Below are 24,468 nucleotides of genomic sequence, written 5' to 3' on the forward strand. Positions count from 1 at the left end.
GTTCATATCTGCACTCTTCTGAGAGAAAAATAAACCTCCTTTTAAATCTTAAGCAGCCATCACAAAGCAAGGCCCAATAAATTGTCACAGTTAGCGCTCAGCGGGAGATAGTGATGGGGAAAATGCCATGAGAGGAGAAACATTTTAGTGAGAAAGAAGCAATTTTTGTTGAGATAAAATCTGAAATCGTGTGTTGCTGACAGTTAGGGAACAAACAAAAGCCCCGTCTTTTGTATCCTACCCTGTAATTTGTTGGTTCCCTGCAGGTTCATTCTCATTTAAATCTGCTGCAGCAAATGGAACTGGAGGGCAACCAACACTGACCTAACATGTTCAGAGTTTTTGTTTTTTCCAGATCAGCCTTACCTCAGGCGCTCTTACCTTCTCCTTTTCTAAAGCGCTCATTGGCTGTCGAAATAACCAACAACAGTCTTAATGATCCTGGCTGTAGCCCCAAGAGAGTTTCCCCCTGCATTAATCCCAGTTTTCCCCCGACTAACGAGTCATTTGCTGTGGCAAGATTCATCTCCGATATTCATTGATTTAATGGTTGTCAATAGGCTAACCTGCTCTAAATTGTCAACCTTGGGGCAATATAAATTATGAGCTGCTTAAGGAATACAAGATTGAGGAGCTGGTGGAGTAGAATTTTTTGTTTTTGCTTTGGATAGCTGGCAAGATATCCCACTCGACAGATTCGTTCTGGCTCTGGGATGTTTCCTCATGGTAGACATTTGATCTGATGAGTTTATTACCCTACTTCCAACAGTATTCCATCTGTGGGGGTGGACAAAATCAATCAACCTCTGTTCAATGTCTTATCTATTACTATAGCCCTTCAAGACTCATTTTGCGACTCTTAATAGCGTTTGTAGTTTAGACTGTATGCTCAAAATATGCCACCAGATTTGTTCACCAGAGAGCACCGACAATTTATTTTTCAACTGTAGAACACATCTTAGTCACAATTCTGAAAAAGTAAAATTCAGAATCAAAAATGTGTTACATTTTCACATAAAAGAAAAAATATCTGCCTAACATTAGAATAGTATCAGCCTCCAAAATCCTGTATATTCTGCCCTACGTACAGTGACAAATATTTAATAATCAAAGCAAAGGCAGAATACATTTTATCAAATACGCTATCTTGCCAGGAGTTGTTGTCTGTATGGTAAATATGAAAGTGCAGCTAGCAGGCTCTGTTCAGATGTTACAAAATCCGCCTACAAGTAGCCTGACTGGTTTGATGGTTTGTTACACAGAACACTCTGGGAAGCTGTCGTTGGAAACTGTTTGGAAAAGGGCAGGCACTTTCAAAACATACTTGGCAGGTGATTAAATGAACCATCTGTTTATCAATGGTGAACTTGAACCAATCAGATCAACAAACCCTAGCCAAACTCTTACCAAAGCCAGTCGGGAGAAGAACGAAAACATCTTTTTCATCTAGAAAAGCCTTCAGTCATTATTATACCATTATTGTTTATTTAATCTGTAAAAAAGAAAAAGAAATGGAAGTATAAACATAACATAACATTTATGTGCTGGTAGGACAGAGCCAGGCGTGCTGTTTCCAGTTTCTCCAGGCTTTAGCGTCATATTTACTGTACAGACATGAGAGTGGTACAATTTCCCAAAATTTCAAAATACTCCTTCAAGGTGTTGCATGTTTATGTAAAACAAATATTGGCTGATATGAGTCAGTCACTAGTTGCATAAATGACACTCTGAACTGTTAGCTTCAAGTTTAATCACTTTCAAGATTATAGTACAGTATGTAACCTAATTATTTCTAGAGGGAAAACCACTTTCCACATATAATTAGATGCATAATTGGAACCTGCAGCGTATCAAGGGAACAGGCTTATACACATGGTTCCTCTTCATGATACTTTAAGCAGAAACTATTTATTAAATAGAAAGCATCATATTTTCTCTTTAATAATTACCTACAAATAAAATTTGCCAAAAGTTAGCTACATTATAGATTAGCTCTGATTAGGGAGCTTACACAAAATAAAATAAACAAAACTAATTGGTATTCAGTGGAAAGAGAGAAAGTAATTAATCTTATCTGCATGAGAGGGAGTCCGTATGCTTGGATATCTTCTGCAGTTATGGTGTGTATATACGTCTATGCATGCAGAAAATTTTATTGTGTAAACTTCAAACAAAAATGAAAAGAAAAAGAGAAAAGAAGATTTGACTGATTGTGTTGGTGTGTTATATGCTGTGACCTGGTCCTCTACAAAGCTTGAAACTATATTTCACATGCTCTTTTCCTTTTTTTTTTTTTTTAAATAGGTGGACGACATCTTAGGTGAGGAGAGCGATAACGAAAGTGAGGGCCGAGGAAAAGAGAAGCCAGGTAATGAGGAGGTGGAGGATGAAGAGGAGGAGAGGCGGCAGCGGCAGCAGCAGCAGCAGCAGCAGCCAGGAGCTGGACGGATAGCGGGAGGAGAGCCTGGTCCTCAGGCGCCGGGCGTGGAGGAGAGGATCCAGACGCCATCCAATGAGACCAGTCTGCCCAGTAGTGTGCCAAGGTGAGACACTTAATGGCAAAATCCAACTTTCCATCTAGTATAGTCATTTACCTTTTACTTTTTTTTTTACTGCCTCTTTTTGTGCGGTACATGGATATCATATAGCTCTTTCCCTCTCTCTCTCTTTAGCCCAAAAAGTTACTATTACATGTGTCCTTTTATTAGTTTCTCTGTGTCATCCCTATTGGCATTCTCCTCTTTCCATGTTGATCCTCTACATCTTGCATAAACACTTCCGGATGTGACGGATCCATTGAGAATCTTTGCAAATGTACTGTATATGTTCAGGCCTTACTTCTCCAATGCCTATTATCATAACACACCACTTAATCAGCACGGCCATGCTGAAGCCAGACGGTCTGGTCCGTTGCCATGGAGACAAATTTCAAACAGACAGCAGGCAGTCGAAGGATTCTGAACAGATGAGGGTCTTATTGCTGAAAGACTGGCCTGAGTTGAGCCGAGCTGTTAGATTCAGTCTCTCCTGACAGATTATTTTGTTGTCTTTTGTACATCCTTTGTATATAATATTTGTCTGCGTATTCAGTTGATGTTTTTCATGAATAAACCTTGTGCAGTCTGTTTATGTTGAAAACATCAACATAATAAATAGTAGCCCACTACTAAACTAGTCCAGACCACAGTAGAATAAGGTGTTACAGCTGTCAGGGGGTACTTTTACAGCTCTCTCTCACTCACTCATATAATGTGCATTTCTACAGTTACTGCTTTGGTGTAATTGCAGCTTTGTGTGATACTGTGTGATCTCTGAGTCTCATACTTAAACAACTTTGGCTGGGATGTTTGGGATCCTCCTCTGTGAGGGTTTGGGCTCGCTGTTCTCATGTTTATAACAGCACTATGTGATGATTTTAATTATGCCAGCTTAACACCTGTGGTGGCTTTATAGAGGATGGATCTTTATCAGTAATCTGTCTGTTTAGTGTTATCTGGATAGGTATGATGATGCAGTTGCTCTCTGTAGAGATGTGAAATACAAAGTGGTTTGGTCATCAGCGGGAAAAAAAATATATTTTCCTTTTATTTGTTAAATTATTATCAAGTACAATAACATAGGCTCCTCAAAATATTGAAATCCGATGTGCACACTTAAATATGTGACAGTGCTTCAGAAGTAAGCACAATTTGAATAATGAATGAAAAAACTCCCACACACTGTCTGGCTTACTGCTGGTATATTTAATTTACCATGCTTCAAACTGCACAGCCTTCATCGGGTATATGGCAAGCATAACAGTTTATATGCACCTTATTGCACCAAACTATCCAAAGGTCAAAAATAGGAAGGAAAGAAAAAAGAAAATGACAAAAAGTACATAACATAAGTTACAACTGTGGTTCCCCAATGTATTTTGTCATGCCCCAACTTTGGCAGCTGAAAAAAGTTCACAGCCTATTTAACGGATTTTATTGTAATCAGCACTAACATTGGATAAACTAGTAACAAATAAGCCAAGTTGGAAATGACATTATCCAGAACATGAATTGCATCTTATCTTTATATGAATATGTCTCATTAGTGTGTGTATATTTTACACATAAAGACACAAGCTGCTCCCCTGCTGTGCTGAAAGTGATCTCCCGAGTAAGAGATGGGCTATATATATTACATTTATATATATATTCTACATTTTATGTGTTCTTGTCATAGCTGACAAAGCCCAGATGAAATTAATAAGAGTAATGCTCCGTTCCAGCAACTATTGCAGTGCAGCGGTTAATAATAGTATTAGTTACACCTGTGTTTGGCAAGCTCCTGGGAAAAAAGATCTGTTCAGCTTTAACTGCAGGTTTCACTGGGTAAATGAAGAATAAGAACCATCAGACCTTGGTTGGCCAAAAACAAAATCCCAGCCTGTAGTCTTGAGCTCCTCTCTAATGTTGGACCACTGCATCCATTCTTCCAGACTTGCCTTTCGTGTCTGTAAGTCCATGTTCAGCCTCACCACTCTGATAGCCAGAGCTTAAAAAAAGCAGATACCTTGTGTGGGGTGTTTTTTCTAAACCAATAATACTCTCTGAAATCTCTCTTTATTTTTTTCTGGATGGGTCTAGGTTGTGGTTCAGTATCCATGGCTACGCAGGCCTCAGCAAGCAGCAGCATGATGATTTTCCTCCTCGCTTCCCTCTTTTGGACATGTCAGTCCATCTGTCATCTGGTCTGGCACCTCTGGTTGCTGCTAATGAGTCAGGCCTGAAGTGCACTGTCTTCTGTGTTGTTTAGTTGTTGTTGAAAACCTCTGGAAGTCCAACTCCAGTCAATGCAGTGGCACAGAGGAGTGGCACATGATTAGACAGCCTGGCACTCAAGAGGGAAGTGTAAGTTTGACTCTGAAAGCATTGTGGACTCAAATTGGCAGGTAGTCCTTTGGGGGTCCTTCCACAGAGAGATGGCAGTGACATAGTCCAATAATATTGCAGCCTGCTTGCTCGGGACTCTCCTCGGTCTTTCTCTTCTGTCTATATTTTTAAGAAAGGTGATGCCCTGACAACCATTTCTCCTCGTTGTAAAGAATGTTCAACTCAAAGGAATGTGCTTTATAAGGTTAACATTACATTTAACAGTCTTTCTCTTTTGAAAACCAAGCTTTTGGTTCTGTTTTTGTTTTTGAACTTCTTGATCAGAATGCTCAAACCTCAGTAAAATGCACTAATTTGGTCATACCGCAACTTTTTCACAACCTGCCACTTTCATCTCCTGCCTTGCCTCTTCTCTACCTCAAACATTACTGTAGGAGCCCAGTATAAATAAAAGAACTGAATTCCAAGGAGCAACATAAAGATTAAAGATTTAAAAGCATGCTTGCAAGCTATCTTGTATAATTATACTATATCTATTTTGAACCACAAAGTTTTCTTAAAGGAATACTTGAACTAAAAATATAATTCCTTCATCTATTCCGCATTCCCTATAGCCTGGGATGAAGGACACATTTGATTGTAGTAGAGCACACAAAAGTGTTGCACTTGAAGTTGAAGGACTTGCAAGAGACATATTTAAAAAAGAATGGTCAAAATTGGAAAGACAGAGGCTCAAGAAAGCTTCTTTCCTTCTTTCGGCGACGACTTGCTCCTATATGTAACACAACCAGTTAAAAAAAAAATTTTTTTTGAATTTGAGAATGTAATTGTCTGATTTGGCCTACAACAATGTAATGTAAAGCTGCAGGTTCCCTAGTCCTGCTCTTTCCCATTGTACGATAACCCTTATGACATCATCAGGGTTAGAGTAGGATTGCTCATGATGTACTAAATGTGTAAAATTGGTGGAGTGCCCCTTTAACAACAGCAAAAAAAATTAAATTGTCATAAGAACCAGACGTGACAATGTCAAAGCACGCATGCAGCCTAATCTTAGTCACTGATACCCATTTGCGTGTTAAGTAGACTTCCAAATACATTTATCTTCACTACAACATTGCCAAATAAAACACTTTAACATCAGAACATTCATCAAATGTCAAAGATGATCTGATCTGACTCTAGTGAGAGCCTACCTTGAATGGTCTCACAGTAGAAATACAAGCACACTGTATACTGTGTGAGAATTAACAAAGAGATTCTATAAAAAGGAAAAAATAGTCTGACATCCACCTCCAACTGTCTGTGTGAGTGTAATTCTCCTGTCTGATAGAGAAAAGAATTTGACTGTATTGTTGCCCAGTAGGCCATTAGAGGCAATTTAAGATTCATACAAGAAGTCATATAGCTGCTTCCTGCTTTAGACGTGACTCTGTGGGACCTCCACTCCCTCGGGAGCTGGCTTAATAGTTGCCATTCTGTCAGTCTCCATCCCTGGCATCACCACTTTCTTATATTTGGCACCAAATAGACATACATCTGTTGCTAAGATACTGTAGTGATGTGAATGTCTCTGTTTGTGTTCTCACCATCATTCAGTATCTGCTCCGGCCTTTCCCTCGTTTCTGTCTAAATTAAAAACAACGTTGCTCTTATTCCTGTTTTTGTAAAGCTACTGTAATCCATTTACACAGAGGTAGCACCCAAAATGCAACCATATGCACATTCATATGATTTATTGGTTCTCTTGTATACATTCAGGATACAGTTAGGCAACTAATTGCATGCAAATGGTAATTTCTTGTGTTGTTTTATTTTCTCATGGAGAATTTACACCCACACTGCCTGGTTAAAGCCAGTAACAAGGACCAGTGTTTGCAACCAGGTTTGCAAAAATAATTAGCTTAAAAAAGGGGGTAAGATTTATTTTGGTGCACATTGTGAAAAGGATAAGTCATATTGACAGAGACTTTTTAGCTCCTTGAATTTCATTGCACAGTACCCCACAATTTTTTTTCACTTGGATCATTCACATGCTGTGTTTTTTTTTAATCCATTAATGCATGATGGGCCAACAAGAATCTACACTGGCCTGATTCCACTTTGTTCATTGTTTTTTTTTTTTTTTTGGTGAATCAATTTTCTGCCTCATTGTACATTCCAGGCATCAAGCATGAAGCTTATCAGCATATCCACGGATCCGTAAAGTCTTTATAGGTCTTGAATTTCAAAATTTAAGGCCATAAAACGCCTTAAAATCTTTTTTATCCATTTTTTTTGTTTTTGTTCTGATTCCAATACCATTATTGGAAATTCCTTTAATACTGCCTAAAATGCGGTATCCGGTATAGGTGAGTGTCTGCGCACCAATGCAATACTGTGTATATTTATTACCCCCAAAACAGGACCCTGCTGGAAGCACTGCAGTAGAGAGAGGAGTTTGGACTTATGTTTTTTTTTTTTTCCCCAACTAAAATTGCATTTTTGTTATTATAAAGTGAGTGAAGTACCAAAGAAATTTACCCAACTCTAGCCGTGCTTAATCTTGTTGGGTAATTAGGGATTTCAAGCAAATTGGTACCAGTTAATAGCTTGTAAGGTTTTGCGTAAGGTGGAACATACAGTTTTACAGACAATTGTTCCCTCTCTCTCTCTCTCTCTCTCTCTCTCTCTCTCTCTCTCTCTCTCTCTCTCTCTCTCTCTCTCTCTCTCTCTCTCTCTCTCTCTCTCTCTCTCACCCAAACTGGTTGAGGCAGTTGGGTCTGCAAACATTTGTGTGAATTTATGCAGATCAAAAGGTTTAAATATTGGAATTTTTTGCAATCATTAAATGTGTCTTGAGTGGATACATCAGGGTGATCTGTTGTACTTACAAAACTCCCCTTGCGTGACAAATAAAAACAATGAGTGTATTTTGGAATTAAGTATGATGCTGGGCAGAGTCCTTGCTAATGTGTTTTGAGCATAAACCCTTCCATTACTGTCTCCTCTAATTTGCTGCTGAGCAAAAGGAAGAGTTAACTGACCTTGTTCAATCAAAATCAGCCTTGAACTGGCTTAACCGAAACCATCTTAGCTTTCTCTCTACTATACTCTGATCTGTGCTCCTTGACATTGAAAATCTTTAATGCAAGTTATCAACAATCTCTATAACTCAGAAATGAGGAATATTTCAGCCCACTTGTGGATGTGTTGGTAGTCATTAGCTGTTAGCTTGGATTGATGTGAATGATTTATGGTAAGCAGGGGCTCTTAGGGCTCTAACCGGTTTAAGATTTAACAAGGAGGAGGTTGCAAGGTGGATATAAAAGGCGGGTGGACTTTCATCTCCCACCAGCGCACAGAAACCGTTGTCACAACCTGGCTGATGCAGTACATTTCCCGGCCATTGCTGTGGTGCACTAGGCTGAAGTGATTTCATTTTTGTGTCAGATTAAGTGCCTTACTTAAAAGGTTGCAGACTTACTGTGAATGTTTTATTTTTTGTTTTTTGCTTCTGCCTCATTATGTATCTCATACATCAGGCATCTGTTAGTGGAAGTCTTGGGCCGTAAAATTTCAGCCTTCAAATAGTAGGTTTCTCAAATTACGATATTTTCTTAAACTAATATGAACAGTATAACTAGTTGAGATTCCTCCCTGGTAGTAAATGAAACATTGAATGTTACATCTAATAAGGCAACACAGTATGTAGGCTTTAAATGAAGGCTGAATTGAATTTCTGACCTCTGTCTTTGGTTTTGTTGTTTATTTTGTTGTTTAACAGCCACTGTAGTGGACAGAATCAATGCTATTAGCAGGCTTTGTATAATAGGGATAATTTAGATTATATCTGATATCTCCAGTCTAAATTATCAATTTACCAGCAGTTTGCCAATATTACCATAAGTAGACAAAGAGCACCAAAGGCAGTCCCCACTAAAACCAAAACAAGCTTTACATCTATTATAATACATAGAATATCAATTCTCATATAATTAGAGTACTGTTTTGTAGCATTCACTGGTGCAGAGTTTTCACAGTATTGTTTATACTCTCCTTGGATGGAGAAGTGACCCCTAGAAAAATAAAAATGGGCCCATTTGGCCCCTTTCCACACAGCCCTGGCTCAAACACTACTTATGTTGTCTTTGTTAAGGGGTTTAAAATGTAACTTTGGATGGGATCTTAGCCAGGGTTGACCACTGATCACTTGTTTTGTCATTTATGGAGTGATTAAGTTTGTCTTTACTCCATTGGCTTCTGCCCTAGTTGCTCCCATCCCTCTTTGGGTATATTTCATAAAAAGTAATTTTACATTATGAGGGATTGCAGAAGGAAGTTTTGACACTGCATACCACAGACTGATTATGGAGTTGAAGCCAAACAACAATCAGAGACTTCCAGTTGGGGATTAGTGAGTGGAACCTTTGGTGCCAAGTGATGCATGGCTCGGGGATTTACTCCTAACTGCTGCTACATTTTTACTACCAAGATTACCACAATTGAATGTGTCCATAAGTCTACACTTGTAGTGTATGTAATAGCAGTCAGAGTCACAGTCAACAGATTCAAATAATTGAGTGATTTCCCATTGATAAATACTGTGCTTAAACAATGACAGGAAAGATGAGATAATCCAGATTATTGGAAACAGGTTAGGTCTGTGTTGCTTGCTGCTGATGTTAAGGTGCTGAGATGGTATACGATAATGTATCTGGGAAGTTTGTAAAGTCTTCATTAATTACCATTTTTCCATCTCTCACCATTAACGTTTTTCCATCCAATACGTCCTTTTGATCGCTAAACATATTACATCACACATTTTCTATCATCACTTTTACCCATTCACTGCTCAAACACATCTACTGTTATCAGCTCTCCTCACTTTTAATTTCCTGCGTCTCTGGATGATACGCGTTCATTTCCTACACCGTGTACCTCTGGAGTGTATTTATTTCAGAGTGAAAATGAAAGTGTGAAACTTGTCAGCTTGAGTGAGCATGTTATTATAACATTGCCAGTGCGGAGGTGAAGGAGGTGAATGGGTTGTAAAGTTTTTCATTCAGGTTGTCAGAGAGCAAAGTGAGAAATTCAAACTGTGTTTATCTTATTTGACCCTTTGTTGGATGTGTATTGAACCCAAGGTCGCCTGGTATCTGCACTTCATGCATAGTCGAACATGTACTTCTTATCTGTAAGGTGCCTGTACAACAGCCAGTGTCAGTGTCAGTCTGGGGAGAAAAAGGACTGGAGCCTTGCCATATGTATGCTTACACTAGCAGAGTTTTTAAATCCTTTAAAGTAATATGATTATTTAAATCAATAAAACATTAGGGCCACATCTTTCATATATATAAAACTGCAATTTTTAACCTTTCAATTTGCTACATAGTACAACTTAAGAGCTTCCACAAGTTATTTGCATTTTTTTGTCAGACTAAGGTAAATGGAAATCTTCTTGAGGATATGTGGCTGACTTGGAGGAAAAACAACCATTAGATATTTTCTAAACCATTGCAGTCTGTGTATATATATGTGTGTGTATATATATATATATATATATATATATATATATATATATATATATATATGTATATGTATATGTATATATATATAAAATTAAAATGAATACAGGCTTGTTCACACCTATCACCTATGTAAAGTAAACTATGTTGTAGAATTGATGTTGCGTTGTTCCGCCTGTGAGGCAGTTGGATTCTACAAAGTCAACAAACCTTTATAATTTTTCTATTCATTTGTCAAATACCAAAGGACCTCAGGTCAGATGGACAGTGCTAGAGATAGATAGACAAGATAAGATATCTTAGTTTTTTAGATAGCAGCAGAAAAAAAGATGTAAACACAATATTGACATATCACCTTTTAAGACATGCAGAACTTGTAATTATCAGTTATCAGTTATTACTTACTTACACATTCAGCAGTTACGGAGCAACATTAGCGTTAACTTGCTAGTCGTGTTTCTGTCCACCTGATGAATAAAAATCCAGTATTTTCTTTTAGTTATGTTTTTAGTCTTTACCAACTCTTGAGGGAAATCTCTGGGTCTTTAGCGCCACTGTGTTCACAAGCTAGTTGCAAACTTTGTGGTGCTGAGTAGATAGTGTACAGTGGTTCTTTACAGATTTTTAACTGAAAACAGCTGCCAAAACACCATGAGAGTGAGTCAAAATAGTGATATTATGGGGTGGAAAGCTAAACAGTGAACTGAAACTACCTATAAAGCTCTGTGAAGCTGAAAGAAACTATAGATTTCGGTGATTATTTTCTATATATGTTTCAACACTGTTGTCACATTGTCATCCGATAAATTGTTATTATAAAAATAGCCGATTGATTATAGCAACTTTCATTTTGTTCAAATTTCCTATAAAAAGTGACAGCCCTTATACATACATTCAGGTTAGAAAAAGAAGGCAGTACCACACACAGCGCAGGTTCCTGGTAAACAACATTCAAACACCATTCAGGTAGGTAATAAAGGACCTCCACAGACAGAAGTCCCTCAGCTAAATCTGAGAACTGGTCTTTTAAAAATTCCTGAAGAGAAACCAGTGATTAAATTGTCCTATCATTAATCAAAGGATAGACACAGCGGGGCAGCAGAGCATGAAGTCACATCTTCTTTTTGACTGACTATCCACTGTGATATCAAAGAGATGCCACAATCTGAGAGCCCATTAAACATGAATGAAACCGAGAGCAGCAAAACGCCCCAGACCGACCTAGAAGCTTGCACTATTTTCTCCCCTCACACTGTTACTTCCCTGCCTCCCTGCCCTCTGACTGTTAGTCATTTTCCTGTTGCAAGCTGGACTGTAGTATAAACATTTTGAATTGATTTTTGACTCCAGTGAAGGATAAAAGCTGATGATGCTCTACTTTCCTTACATTTTAAAGATTTATAGTCATACTCTCGATCCCCTTGCTTTTTACCATCCTTCTCATGAAAAGTTTAACATTTTTGGGTAAGCCTAGGGGGGCAGTAGTTCCAGTGGGACCAAGGCTATGGATAGCCAGATGTTGAAAAGAGAATTTAATTGGGGATTATTTTATCATTAAATCATTAACTGCACAGTCACAGACCCACAGGCTGTTGGACAAGCCTTTTTGAAGGCCACTGATAATGAAGCAAGTATCCTCCTTAATACAGCCAAGACACCGAGCAATTCACTGCTGCAATGCCCCAGATACTCCTTAGGGATTGATAAAGTTAATTTGGTCTAAAATGTTCTTAAATTCTTCTGCATTAGAATCAACCCAGTCATGAATATTGTTTTCTTTTTGGGTGTTGGGTTTCAACTAACGGTATTTCTTCAATTAGTCTATAAAATGTTTTATTTTTAAAAAGATATAAAATGCTTATCACATTTTGCATCTTGAAATAGCTGTCTGACAGTTCAAATCCCAGAGATGTTCCATTTATAATGGTGTAAAACTGAAAAAAGTCCTTACATTTGTTGACAGTTTTGCTTGCTAAATTACTATAACTTACTTAATTATGATAACTTATCAAACTGTTATAGATATTTTGTGATCAACTAATTGATTCATTGATGGTTAAATTGTTTTACCATTAGTCAGTATATTTAAAAGATAGAGGAATTTCATTCAAAAGTGACATTTTATGTATTACCAACAGCTACACTGAAGGTTATAATAAGAAACTGTTAAAGCTGTGCGCTATATTGATTAAACTGGTTAATTCAAATGTACATTTAAAAAAAAAATAAAAAATTGTATAATGTCGAAATATACAGCTACTAAAAACTCTGTAAAACAAGCCCGAAGTTCTTCATCTACACAGTTGAATGTAGAATCATTTTCACATAGTATCGCATGTGAGAATAACATTAACATTGACATTTTCAGTGATCAGGTGTGATTGGCTAGATGGTTTATCTAAAGACTTTTGAGCAGCATGAATCTTTGGCAGAGTAAAAGTATCAGAGACACTGCTATTCAGAAAGTGTTATTTTGTAGTTGGCAAACTCACTAAATTAACGTTACCTGGCAAAATTTGCCAGCTCTATCTATCTATCTATCTATCTATCTATCTATCTATCTATCTATCTATCTATCTATCTATCTATCTATCTATCTATCTATCTATCTATCTATCTATCTATCTATCTATCTATAAAAATGTTCACCTGTTACAGCTTGTTACTGTATTGTAATGTACAAGTAACTTTGTATTGCAATTGAAAGGAGCACATTTAGTCCTTGCATCTTATTTTACTTACCACTTTCTCCCCTTATTAAGTTGTAAATGAATGGTTATTGTTTGACATTCATCGATATTAATATTTCATTCTCATGAATCTGATTTAGAGTGAGGTTTCTGCTTCATAAAATCAAAGGTACAGTATGTACCAGCCACTCTTATAGACGTCTTTCTACAGCAGGTGCTTCGTCAGCTTTTGCTTCTGCAAGTAGACGCGGAGGCTGTTCTTAGGTAACGTGTTCTTTGCAAGTAAAAGGCACTAAGGGAAATGGTTCACATAATGGTGCATGTCCACTTTTTCTCAGTGGACATTCTTGATGCCATAGCAATAACCTCGAGGCACATATTAGAAATGGGTTCAACCAAATGGGCCACTGTAGTTAAAGTAAAAAGGAACAAAGCACAGCATGGGATGTATTCTGCCTCCAGCACCTTAACAGATTAGCAGTGCTACTGTATGCACTGTTTGTGCTGATTTAGCAGCATTTGTTGTACAGAAGGCTTCAGTGAATTTAGAAAACTATCACATCAGTGTTTCTACATAGGTGGTTCCCTTATGCATTCATAAATAGTCATGGGATTTCTTATGGCCTGTCACGTTCTCGAGGGTACTGTGCTATTTTTTTGTTCAAATACCTACAGTAGACACACTAACCTGCTAAGCCCTGCATTTTTATTTAATGTCAAATGTTCCACTGTGTGGATCTTTTTCCTTTCTCTTTGTTTGAAGGTTAAATTCGGTGTCATCAGACATCATCACAAGCTTGTGTATAGATTGGATTACTATCTAAAATAATATGGTCTCCACACTACTTGTGTGAAGCTTAGGCCTGTGTGTTTTTGCCTACCTTTTTTAGAGCAGTTGAACTTTGCTCTCCAAACAGGGCAGAACAACAGAAAGGATTTCTTCCATAAAAATCATGGCCGCAGTTACTGTAAATATGTCTGAGCAGGCTCTCAGACTGAAAATAGCACTCCATTAAATGAAAAAAATGGTCTGTGAATTTCTACAGTTGCTGGTGAAAAGACTGAATATGATCCAGAAAGGGCAGTTTGAGGGATAACATCCGTTCAAAGACATATCAGATCTCAAAGCACTACACAGCAGTTTGTAATACTATGAGAATTTTACAACTTTGGAAAATTATTACAGTGACATTTTATCCTTAATTTCAACAATTTCTCATTTAAAAAGGGCAATGTGCCCTTGTAATTTCTTTTTAAATTTCAATTACAAAGGTCATGTAATTGTAAGGTATGTTTTTGCTTACCTACCGTAGACAGTAACATTAGCCATCAGACATGTGGCAAACTGTTGCTCCATCCATCTGTCCATCAATTTTCTGCTGCTTATCTGGGTCCAAGTCAAGTTCATTGATTAATTATGCATCTAGGAATTATTGTTATATACACCTGGAAAGTAAAAAAAAAAAAAAAAGTGTGACTTAAATGTCCATAAATCCACATACTCAATGAACAATTGTATTGCCTTATTATCCCTGCTGTTTTCATCACACTTTGGCTGGCACCACTGCAAAAAGGAATCAAATTATGTTTTTGTGGAATTAAGTAAGTCTTAAAGTCTTATAATTAATTTGGTTAACGCTGCAGAAACCCTGAAGAAGGCCTTTGTTTTTTGATGCAGTAATAATGGTCTGAACACAGTTGTAGTCTCCTCTAAATGCATGCTGTAGGATCAAGCAATGCTGCTGCCCATATGTGAAAACCAAGGCTGCCACTCATATAAATTCACCATTTCAAGGCTCCGCTTCTAATGTAAATTGGTGGTCAGACTTAATACTCCTACAGGTCTCGAAGTAGTCTGAGAAGAGTTCATATCTCATTGAAACTGGTGTGCCATTGTGCGCACATGGGATGGCAAGGTTCTTTTACAAGCTGTGTAATACAGCACACCTTGATGAAAGGGGCCCATGTTGTGAAAGTAATTTTTCTACTCTGTATCTGTAAACTCTTATAACTGTTCTTTCCCACCAGTTCTGCTTCCTAGATTTCATTTGTCATCTCTCTCATGCTGGCATCATTGCTACATTTCTTCAGAACGGTGTATTTCCAGCAGCAAGTACAGCCTGTTGTTCTTGGCATCCGAGATTCATTAGAGTAAAATTGCTTGTAACATTGGGCAGTTTGTCAGGAGCATCAAGAAAATCACAATGATTACTGACAAAATCATTTCTTTCCCTTGTATTGCATGGAAGCCACTGTTGCTCACTGAAAGAAGAGGCATTAGTTGGTTGATGAATCTGTTCGTAGTTTGTTTTCATGAAGGATGACACCTGATACTGGGGCCTCTCTTTTTCTTGTGTTCGTGAGCTAAAAGAAAAGCAGTCAAATCGAAGCACCCCAAAAGAAAACCTGTAAGCCTGCCCATCTGCCACTGAAACGTATTGAGAACAATATCCACCTTATTCCCCCATTTCAGCACTGCATTCAGACAGCCCCTCGTTACAAAGTAAGGCCAATTCATTCTCTTGACATCACTTGGCACCATGTTTTTGTTCTTTCTTTGATAAAGTGAAGATTTTCTTCTAGGGGAAAAGGTTTGACCTCTATATTGACAGCTCAGGATATTCAGATTACCCACCTCCACCCTGGTGAGGCTTTGGACCCGGGCTGATGAAACTGTTCTGGCTGATTGCACCATTGTCCCATCTGGTCATTTCAGCACTGGACCCACAAAAATCAATTTGAGTTTTGAACCGGTGACTCCAAGCAGCACCAAGAACTTGAAAAAGTTTAACTTAATTTCCAGAAATCATCCAATGGTGACATCAGTACGCTGGATACAGCATGCTCGTGTCTGCCAACACAGCCAGTCTGTGATCCTTTATGCAAAAGAACCACAGGGAAAAGAGAGGAAAAAGATCTAACAGCATAACTGGACAGAGCTTTTGTCTTGTTTTCTGTTCAGGAGACAGTGTGCTTTTCACTCTGGAGATTGTTATTCTCTACATGTGGATGTAGAGATTTGTGGACATATAAGGTAAATCTTCAGGATCTAGGGTGAAAGGGACTGCTTCAACTGTCTCTTTCACCAGGTACACTCCACAAAACTCAAGGTTCCCTTATCCAGTTACTCCTATCCTCTGATAACATGAATGTCCATGATTGCTAAACTAGCCTGGTTCGCTATCCTGCCCCGGTGGTAAAGCACTGTAGATAAACACAAGCTGTATGTGTCCATAATGAGATATATAACAACCAAAGGGAGACTGTTTGGGTGGCTTAATTTAGGGAGACGGAAAAGATTGGCAGAACTTTATTAGGGGCCGGTAGCTATGATAAGCTACGTGGACGTAGCTAGCATGGAAGCCAGCTTGTGCTCCTGGCTAAGCAGACGCATTTTTATGACACGTGATGTTGCGTCAACCCCTTTTATGGAGGAGGTGCCCTGACATGAACATCACGACTGCTAGCCAGTGCTGCACTGAGTAACGACGTAGAGGCTTGTAGGGCTAACGCTGAGAGAGCTTTCACCATAGTAAGAGACCACCAGAACAAATGTACCATATGTAACATTTGCATAAGCTTTACAATAGATTGGTTCCTTTTCAATTTTAGTCTCTAAAGCAGGGCTAATATGTAGTCATTAAGGGATAATCTGTAGTATAGTGGGTTGTGTTAGAATGGCAACTTCAAAGCCTTTTTCAAACTATAATGATGACCCAGAGCTATTATAGTAGTGCCATCAGTTCCACGGGGCAGTTTTGTCCTCCGTTCTGTTACTGCAGTTCCATGGAAATAAGCAAAATGGGACTAAATATTAATCAGAAGTCAGTTTGGGACATCTGAAATGATGCTGTACTTTCAGTGAGTTTGTGAATACATGTTTCTCTCCAGCTGATATTTATTTAGACACTTTTAAGACACACTTCAAACGTCTAAATGCCTTTTTGAAAGCCTATATCATGGTCACAGAAACCCCACTCCCTGTATCTCACTGCCATCTTGCTGACTGTAAACTGTCAGTGATGGCTTGTTTGTTTGCAGTAAACCCTGAACACCCACCAGAACTCAAATTTCCCTAATTAAATAATAGATGCTTTCACACCGTGGAAGTTCTCCAGTGTCAACTTTTCTCAATAAGCTGTTTGTGCAGCTACCGTAAATTACCGTACTTGACATTCATCACCTCATCAAATTGCAATGCAGCTGCCCCCACACTGCTCAGCCACTATGACTTCAGCTGATTTTGTTGTGGCCTGAAGGTAAGTGGTACTTATGAAAAATAAGATTAAATGAGCTTTCCACATTCGGTACAAGATTTATTGTTTAAGAATTTATTTGAAAAAGGTCTGTTTGCTTGACAAGTAAGAGACACGCATAAAACGGCAATAAACACGCACACCGTAAACCGCCGGTGATGCGTTCATGGTGTTTACAGCTGCTGTGCCTTGTGAAAACACCCCAGCCTTGGTAATGGCATGGTAACATTACATGCAGTATTAAATGTTTTTTAGTCTAAGTGAATATTTCTGATTGTCTAACAAAATATTGATTAAAAGAGGAAGGAAAACTTAAGACCTGCTGTTGTGTGATGATAAAATACTGTCGAACCACAGAAAAACCCGATTATCTAAATCCCACTGCTTATCTGCCTCCTCTCCAAACAGCAGAGCCGAAACAACATGGTCGGGCTCGTCGGCCTCATCAGCATTTGCCACCTTTTGTTCAGTGTGTGCTTTGACCGAGATGAAAGGGAAAAGTAAAAATATAGCCCATCTTGGCGTACTGTGAATTGGACTCGCTCGCTTTCTTCCTCTCACTCTCCGTCTTGCCTTGCTCTTCTCTGCCACCCCAGTATGTTTTTATTCTTCTTCTCCAGGCTATAGTTCTGTGTGGAGCTGGCTATCTAGACTGGCACCCTTCCCTCATACTGGGGATTAGCAGAAAGCATTGTATATGAACTACATGTTCTCATGAAATGTCTCTCCTTGTTCTACTGCTTTTAATCATTCAGTGTGAAATCTCAATTTCTTCACAGAGCCTGTTATGTAATTAATGCTAGTCTTAATTATTCCTGTCTTGCTCAGGTTATTTGTGGGCATTATACAGTTTAAGCAATGTAACACCAATTATCCATCTACAGTATGAAGGCTGAAAAGAATAAAAGTCCTAAATATTCCAATTATTGGCTTTCTTTACAAGGTGGTTTTTTCCCCTACTGAGTTGATTTAGCAAAGCCACTGGATAAAATATGCAACAACCTACACATTTAATCTTTTGTCTTTTGTGACAAATGAGTAAGAGATGCAATTTTCAAAAGGCCAGTAAAACCTTCTTCCAACAGTGACTGCTCCATTTAAAATTAACAGTGCATGCAGATAAGCAGTGAGGGCTTCTGCCAGATGACGCTGGAGCTCAGAGCACGTTGGCTGAGATACACAGCTGATATGCATCTTTTCTGCGCCTTCTGTGACTGTTTTCCTCTGTGCCTGAATGTGTTTGGGCCTTATCACAACATACACCAATCATTAGTGAATAAGTCAGTACCAAATGTCGTAATTCACAATTCCCTCTCATGTAGTTTTGTAGTCTTCAAACTCCTAGTGTTAATTTTGCCCTGGGTGTTGCCTCTTAAGGCTAAATTATAGGCTACAATATCTTCTTGATGGAGGTTGTTGCGGTTTAGGACAACAATCTCCACTGAGGGCTGAAAAAAGTCCTTCCACCTTTGCATATTTCTAATGAATATATATATATTTTCATGGGTGGTAAAGAGAGAAGGACAGAGCTAGAGACAAAGGTGCACAGCAGCAACAAAAGCAACAACTAATACTAATATAGCCACAACGATGGGGAAGGATGTAAAATAATAATAATAATAATATATATGAAGTTAACTATTAGGCAGGGTTATCAAAAGTTTAAACTCAAATTAGCTGGGGCTGTTTCTACATGGCTCTGGTATAACCTAGTCATCAACTGTCATTTAGTTGTGCATGCATACATTCGTCTAAAACGGAGAGTCTGAAACTGGGGGGCTCTTTTACTCAGCTTTGTACAAGAAGGCTTCTCAAGATATATGAAGAACAGACGGACAGATTCCTTGCTTATAGTTAAAAGTAGCTCTTTTTTTTTCAAGTTACTAACTAATTTTATCATGATTTGTTTTTTTTTCTTCTTCCTATGTTGTACTTTTAAAAACTCACTGACATAAATGTGTCCATCCCCTTCTGAAACCATATCTACTAAACACTCTTGGATTTGCTGATCCTCCATATGTCTTCAGACTGAGTCCCAGACTGCAGCTGAGATTCATGTCAAGAAGACATGCGTGGGCAGAGTAGGAATAGAACACAATGGGACGATGTTTTTGTTTTGGCCAATTTCAGTTATGCATGTGTCTGTGAGTTTTGACTGAATTGAGGTTTTCCCAAACTATCAATCAAGTTTGTTCTCATGGTAACTTTGCTGTGGTATGACATTTCTTTTGTGAATTATACAACATACCTTTTGTAGTGACAACACTTACAAATCACACTTGTGATTTCTAAAATATAAGTCATAGATGTTAAAAGTTTTTATTATTATTATTCATATGGGAGGGCAGAAACAGGATTTTGTTATAGTCCATTGCTGAACAGTTGTTTCAGTTCACTGTTTAGGGATGCAGCACATAAACCTTGTTTGCATGGTTAAACGTAAAGGAATTGCTATTAAACACTGAGAGGTTTATCACGATGTCCATTACATTTGAGTAGCTGGTGTTTGTAACGGTTCATTTTCTACTGGAGAAGATGATGGCGGTGTAAATGGGCTGTTATCTCTATGGCTGTATTGTAGGTTAGACTCTGTGCGCTTTCCAACTTAGAACGTCTGCACCCGAGGGCCTTGTTGTGGGTAATTGTTTTTAAGGATCGGCTGATACCCTGAAGACTGCTGTAATGGCGCTGTATCTCTCCAGCACGTCCTCAAATTATTCTATTTGCCTTTATGAAAGCTGTTGTTTTCAGCTCATAGATAGATGTGGCTTTGTTTGTTGTACCAGAGCTGTTTTTTTCCCCCTCTGTGAAGTCAAAGCTTTCCTCTGCTGTAGGGCACTTTGATGCATGCTGCAGATTAATTAAATGTCTACCATTACAGCTGGAGTCTATGCAGGTGTCTGACATTCAGGGTGAGAGTGAAACAAACAGCCTAATTGAATTTAGCTTGTCACTTAAAACATTTTTTCCTCGACACGTGATTCATATCTAAACACAGCTGGCTGCACTGCTACTCCTTCTCCTGTGACATGCAGTCAGAGCTGCTTCTGTTAGACCGGTCTCTGTGATTATGTGATTTGTCAGATACAAACAATCTTTGGCAGCTGTAGCCAGCACAGTTGTTTCAGTACACAAAGCCTCAGTTTCTTTCTGCCATGCTGTCCAGAGTTTGTATTCACACAAAGGGCTGCTGGAAAGGTGAGTTAGAGTTTGCTGAAGTCACTGTAAGGTCAGCTGCCTGTTGATGAGGTAAGGTGTGCACAGTGGTTCCCTTAGACACTGGTTTTTATAGGAATGTTGTGTACTGAATGGTAAAAACCTCTAACTCTGTGCTGCAGCATCTTTTGCTTGTATGCACTTGCAAATAAATCTAAGGCCTATTTAGAAATAGTGATTACACATTATATAGTTGACACCCACTTAGCACAATGTCTATTCTATTGATTACATAGTTTATTTATTAACTGTATAAAGTGCCTCTCAGTACACATCTCATCCACAACTCTTTAATAACCACATTTAAGGGATTCTGATGATGTTATGTGTTCATGTAAAAACTCATTCATACATGAGCCGTTATATTTTTATTGGATTGTATAAACTCTTAAAGACGGATCAGTATAAGCCTCAAAGATCCAGTTGGGCCCCGGCAGTTATTTTGGTATAGTGTCAGTATGGTGGCTTTAGTATAATGCATAGGGTCACCCTACTGCACCAGATGGTTTGTTACACAGAACAACCTGGGAAGTTGTGGTTGGAAACTCTTTGGGAAAGGCTTGCACTTTTGACAAATACTCGGCAGGTGATTGGATGAACCATCCGTCTATCACCATCAGGCAAACAATCAGATCAACTATCCATATAGAGACTCTTTCAGTGGCGTCTCGGATTCACATCACGTCAATAAGTAGGAGAAACAGATGTGCGTATCTGTGTTATAAAAGGATGACGAATGCAAACATCCACAGCGGTCTCTGTTACTGAATTTCTCAGTAACAAAAGAACTTTGCCTGCCTTCGCTATCTCCATTATGCCCTTGAGCAAGACTCTTGACTCCCAGCTGTTCCAGTAGTGCTGCTCATGTTGGAAACAGATGATATAATAGCTAATAAGAGTAATAAACCTCATTTATGTAGCACCTTTCAAAACACAGTTCAAAGCAAGGGGCTTTACAATGAGGAAAATATAGATAAGACTCCGGCTGTGCAGCTCGTCGCTGTGAATGCATGCTACTGAGCGAGTGAGATCAGGGAATTCCTGCAAAGAGAGATTGGCTTTTAGTGAACCCTCCCAGAATAAAAAGTAGGTTTTTTCTTTTGAATGAAGTCATTACTGACCCATCCTACATCCCTTAATGCGTCAATGCTCCAAGACTACTTTTCTGCAGTAGGACAAACCTTAATAGTGACACACCCATCATATCAACTATAAAATGTCATTTTAATAATGCATTAAATGAAATTAGGAGAGACTGTACAGTGGAAAGCCTTAAAGGATCGTCTTGTTTCATTTGTCCTTACGCAGTTAGAAGAGTTATCATGAATTTTCTGGAATGTCAGGACATTTTGAGAAGTATGCTCCAGAGTACAAAGTAGCCCCAGGGAAGGGTCGTTTTCTGTTAATTTGTTCAGCGCTTCGACATTGTTGGACCAAAACTATTGGTAGAGTTTTCATCATTTGCATTTGACGCTGTTCTTCCTCCTCATCGGCTATGTGTGTGTTGTAAGAGATCATTTGAGAATTTTGTCTCGCCTCATGGAGTCAATCTGTCCATCTATCAGTCTGGCCCACGGGACATTTTGTCTAGTGACTCCCAGCTGTCCTGTTAGTGTGACAATGAAGCCTGACACCTGAATCCCAAAGGTACTTTGAAAGATGCCACATGCAGGAATGAAGGATTATGAATGTAATGCAGGTTTAAAAGACACTGACAGCCGTCTGCCTTGCTCGGCTGCCCCTTGTGAGCACACCGAATCCAGCACTATGTGTTTCTCAGCGGAGCAGTGCGCAGAAACTGCACAGTGATCCCTGTGCTCCCTATCCCTGATACACAGACCAACAGTGCGAGAGAGAGGGCAGGCTGTGAGGAATAGGAATGCTTACTCAGGCTTTTCACATATATGAAAAGAGGAGGAAAGAGGAATACATAAGTAGGAAAAACTAAAACTGCAAGTAATCTGACCCAGTTTTTCCTCCTGGCTCGTGGCTCCAAGCTCGTGATGCAAGCAGTTTTTCTATTTATGCCCTTGGTTTCGGATTGATCTCACTATGAAGCAAAGAGATGCGTCTCAGGGGAAGGCTGGCCATTGTTTATTACCACTCATACGCACATGCATAAGATTTTTTTCCACACAGAGAAAAGTGTATACAGTTTGTTTTCCTGCGTGAGGAAAAGTAGGTTTTGCCATGCGTGTGAGGACCACTCCATCTCTCTTGCACTGTTGGATTTTACAAGGTTGTGATATACAGTGCATATGCCCTCCATATGCACTGTATTATTTTGTGAGAAAATGTTGTTGTTGCACTTTCCGTCAACCCACCTCACATACTTTATCTTTAGATCATGATTGACACTATACCCTGAATAACGTACCTGCAGGACCTGTTTACTGACAGCAGTACATTTTATGGGTACGTGGAAAGAGAAGCAGTAACCACAAGAGCACAAAAAGACATGGACTCATAACAAATTCTATCTATTAGTGTGATTTTGAAGGCAAATGGGCTTGTTTTAGGTTCTTGAATGTGTTTTGTTTCCCATCCAAAAAGCTTCTGACTGACTGACTGTGAGTCCCTGGCCTAGATATACCATGATTTGGATGACTGAGAGTCTTCAAGACATAACCCGAATTCTAAGCAGTGCTGCATTGTGCACCATTGTGCACCATTGATCTTTAGTCCAGAAAGAAAAGGGGCTGAGGTTTAATATCAGTGGGCGTTCAGACAGAAAATAGAATTGTGTTAAAACAACAACACCTGGGGGCGTTGGTGTGGGCCTGTTGCTTCAGGTACCAATGAGAATATGAAATGTGATACTGGAAGTAAACTATGAGTAATAAATTGTTGTGTTTCAATGCTTAAATGCTAGTCACACCAGGATTTAAATGATTTAAATTCATTCTGATGGAATCTCTGCAATTATTGTATTTCTCCACAGGGTAAAGACAATCTGCTAATTTTCTGCGTCAAGTTCAAATTTCGGTGAACTTTAACCCACAATTTTGCGCCATTGACCAATAGCAAGCTATCTTGACAGTGCTGACCTTTGAGGGGACAGAGAGCTGGAATACCTAAATGAAGGAAGCTGCTGTAGCTTATTGTCTGTGTTTTTTTTAAACCTCCTCAGACAGAGCATAAACTGCTCCACAAAGGAGACTAGTTCTTAGTTATGAGATGTTACGACATGCTCCTTAAGTGAGCACCAGCCAAAGTGAGCTAATTTGACCGCCCAAAAATTTCTAAAATCTCAAACTTAAACCTGTTTTCACAACTTTGTCGAAACACTACGACACTTTAACCACCACTGATTGTGACCCTGAGTGTGGTCTCTACATAGGGCTCAGTGTTGAGAAGTAGATGACCATTAAGCTTGTCAGTGGACGGCTGCCAACAATAGAGGTGTGAAGAGAAGAGCATCTCATTAGGAGTCACCTCGTCATAGTGGGGCAATTAGTCAGCTTTGGGAGGAAATGCTTTGAGCTCAGACACTGCTCACTGCTCTCCACCCACTGCATGGACTGATGAGGAGAACATGGATGGGGGAAAGGTGGGAGTATCAAAGTAGTCATGGTTTTAAGGCTGTTCTGCAGCTTTGTTAAATCCGTCATGTTAAGGTTCAAAACCCATTTTCACTTCAACCATGATTTCATCTGGGAATTTTATTTAAATGCAGATACTGTATCTTAGTTGCCACTGTTCATAGAACAAATACATACATGTCATTTAAATGATCCTCAATTATGTAAACGTTATTCAAGATCATTCCTTTTGGCATCGCTGTACCACTGCCTTTCTTACTTCAACTCTTAGATAAGAGGTGTAAAATTCTGTTTCATGTCCAATTTCACAACATCCATCTGAGCTTTGTGCCCCAGCAGGTATCCTGCTTCAGACAGTGGAACAGATCTTAATATTAAAGCTGTATATCAGC

At 38.9% G+C, this 24,468-nt stretch overlaps 1 protein-coding gene across 2 annotated transcripts in view; it reads left to right on the forward strand.

Annotated features, from left to right (window-relative positions):
* ctdp1 (CTD (carboxy-terminal domain, RNA polymerase II, polypeptide A) phosphatase, subunit 1) overlaps positions 1–24,468 on the forward strand; it is a 72,942-nt gene that overhangs the window by 36,275 nt on the left and 12,199 nt on the right. For both annotated transcript variants that reach the window (XM_051389905.1, XM_051389906.1), the window contains exon 12: positions 2,305–2,543. In XM_051389905.1, coding sequence (XP_051245865.1) covers positions 2,305–2,543 — 239 coding nt within the window. The remainder of the gene's footprint in view (positions 1–2,304; positions 2,544–24,468) is intronic.

The sequence above is a fragment of the Dicentrarchus labrax genome, unplaced genomic scaffold, assembly GCF_905237075.1.
Source record: "Dicentrarchus labrax unplaced genomic scaffold, dlabrax2021, whole genome shotgun sequence".
NCBI lineage: Eukaryota > Metazoa > Chordata > Actinopteri > Moronidae > Dicentrarchus > Dicentrarchus labrax.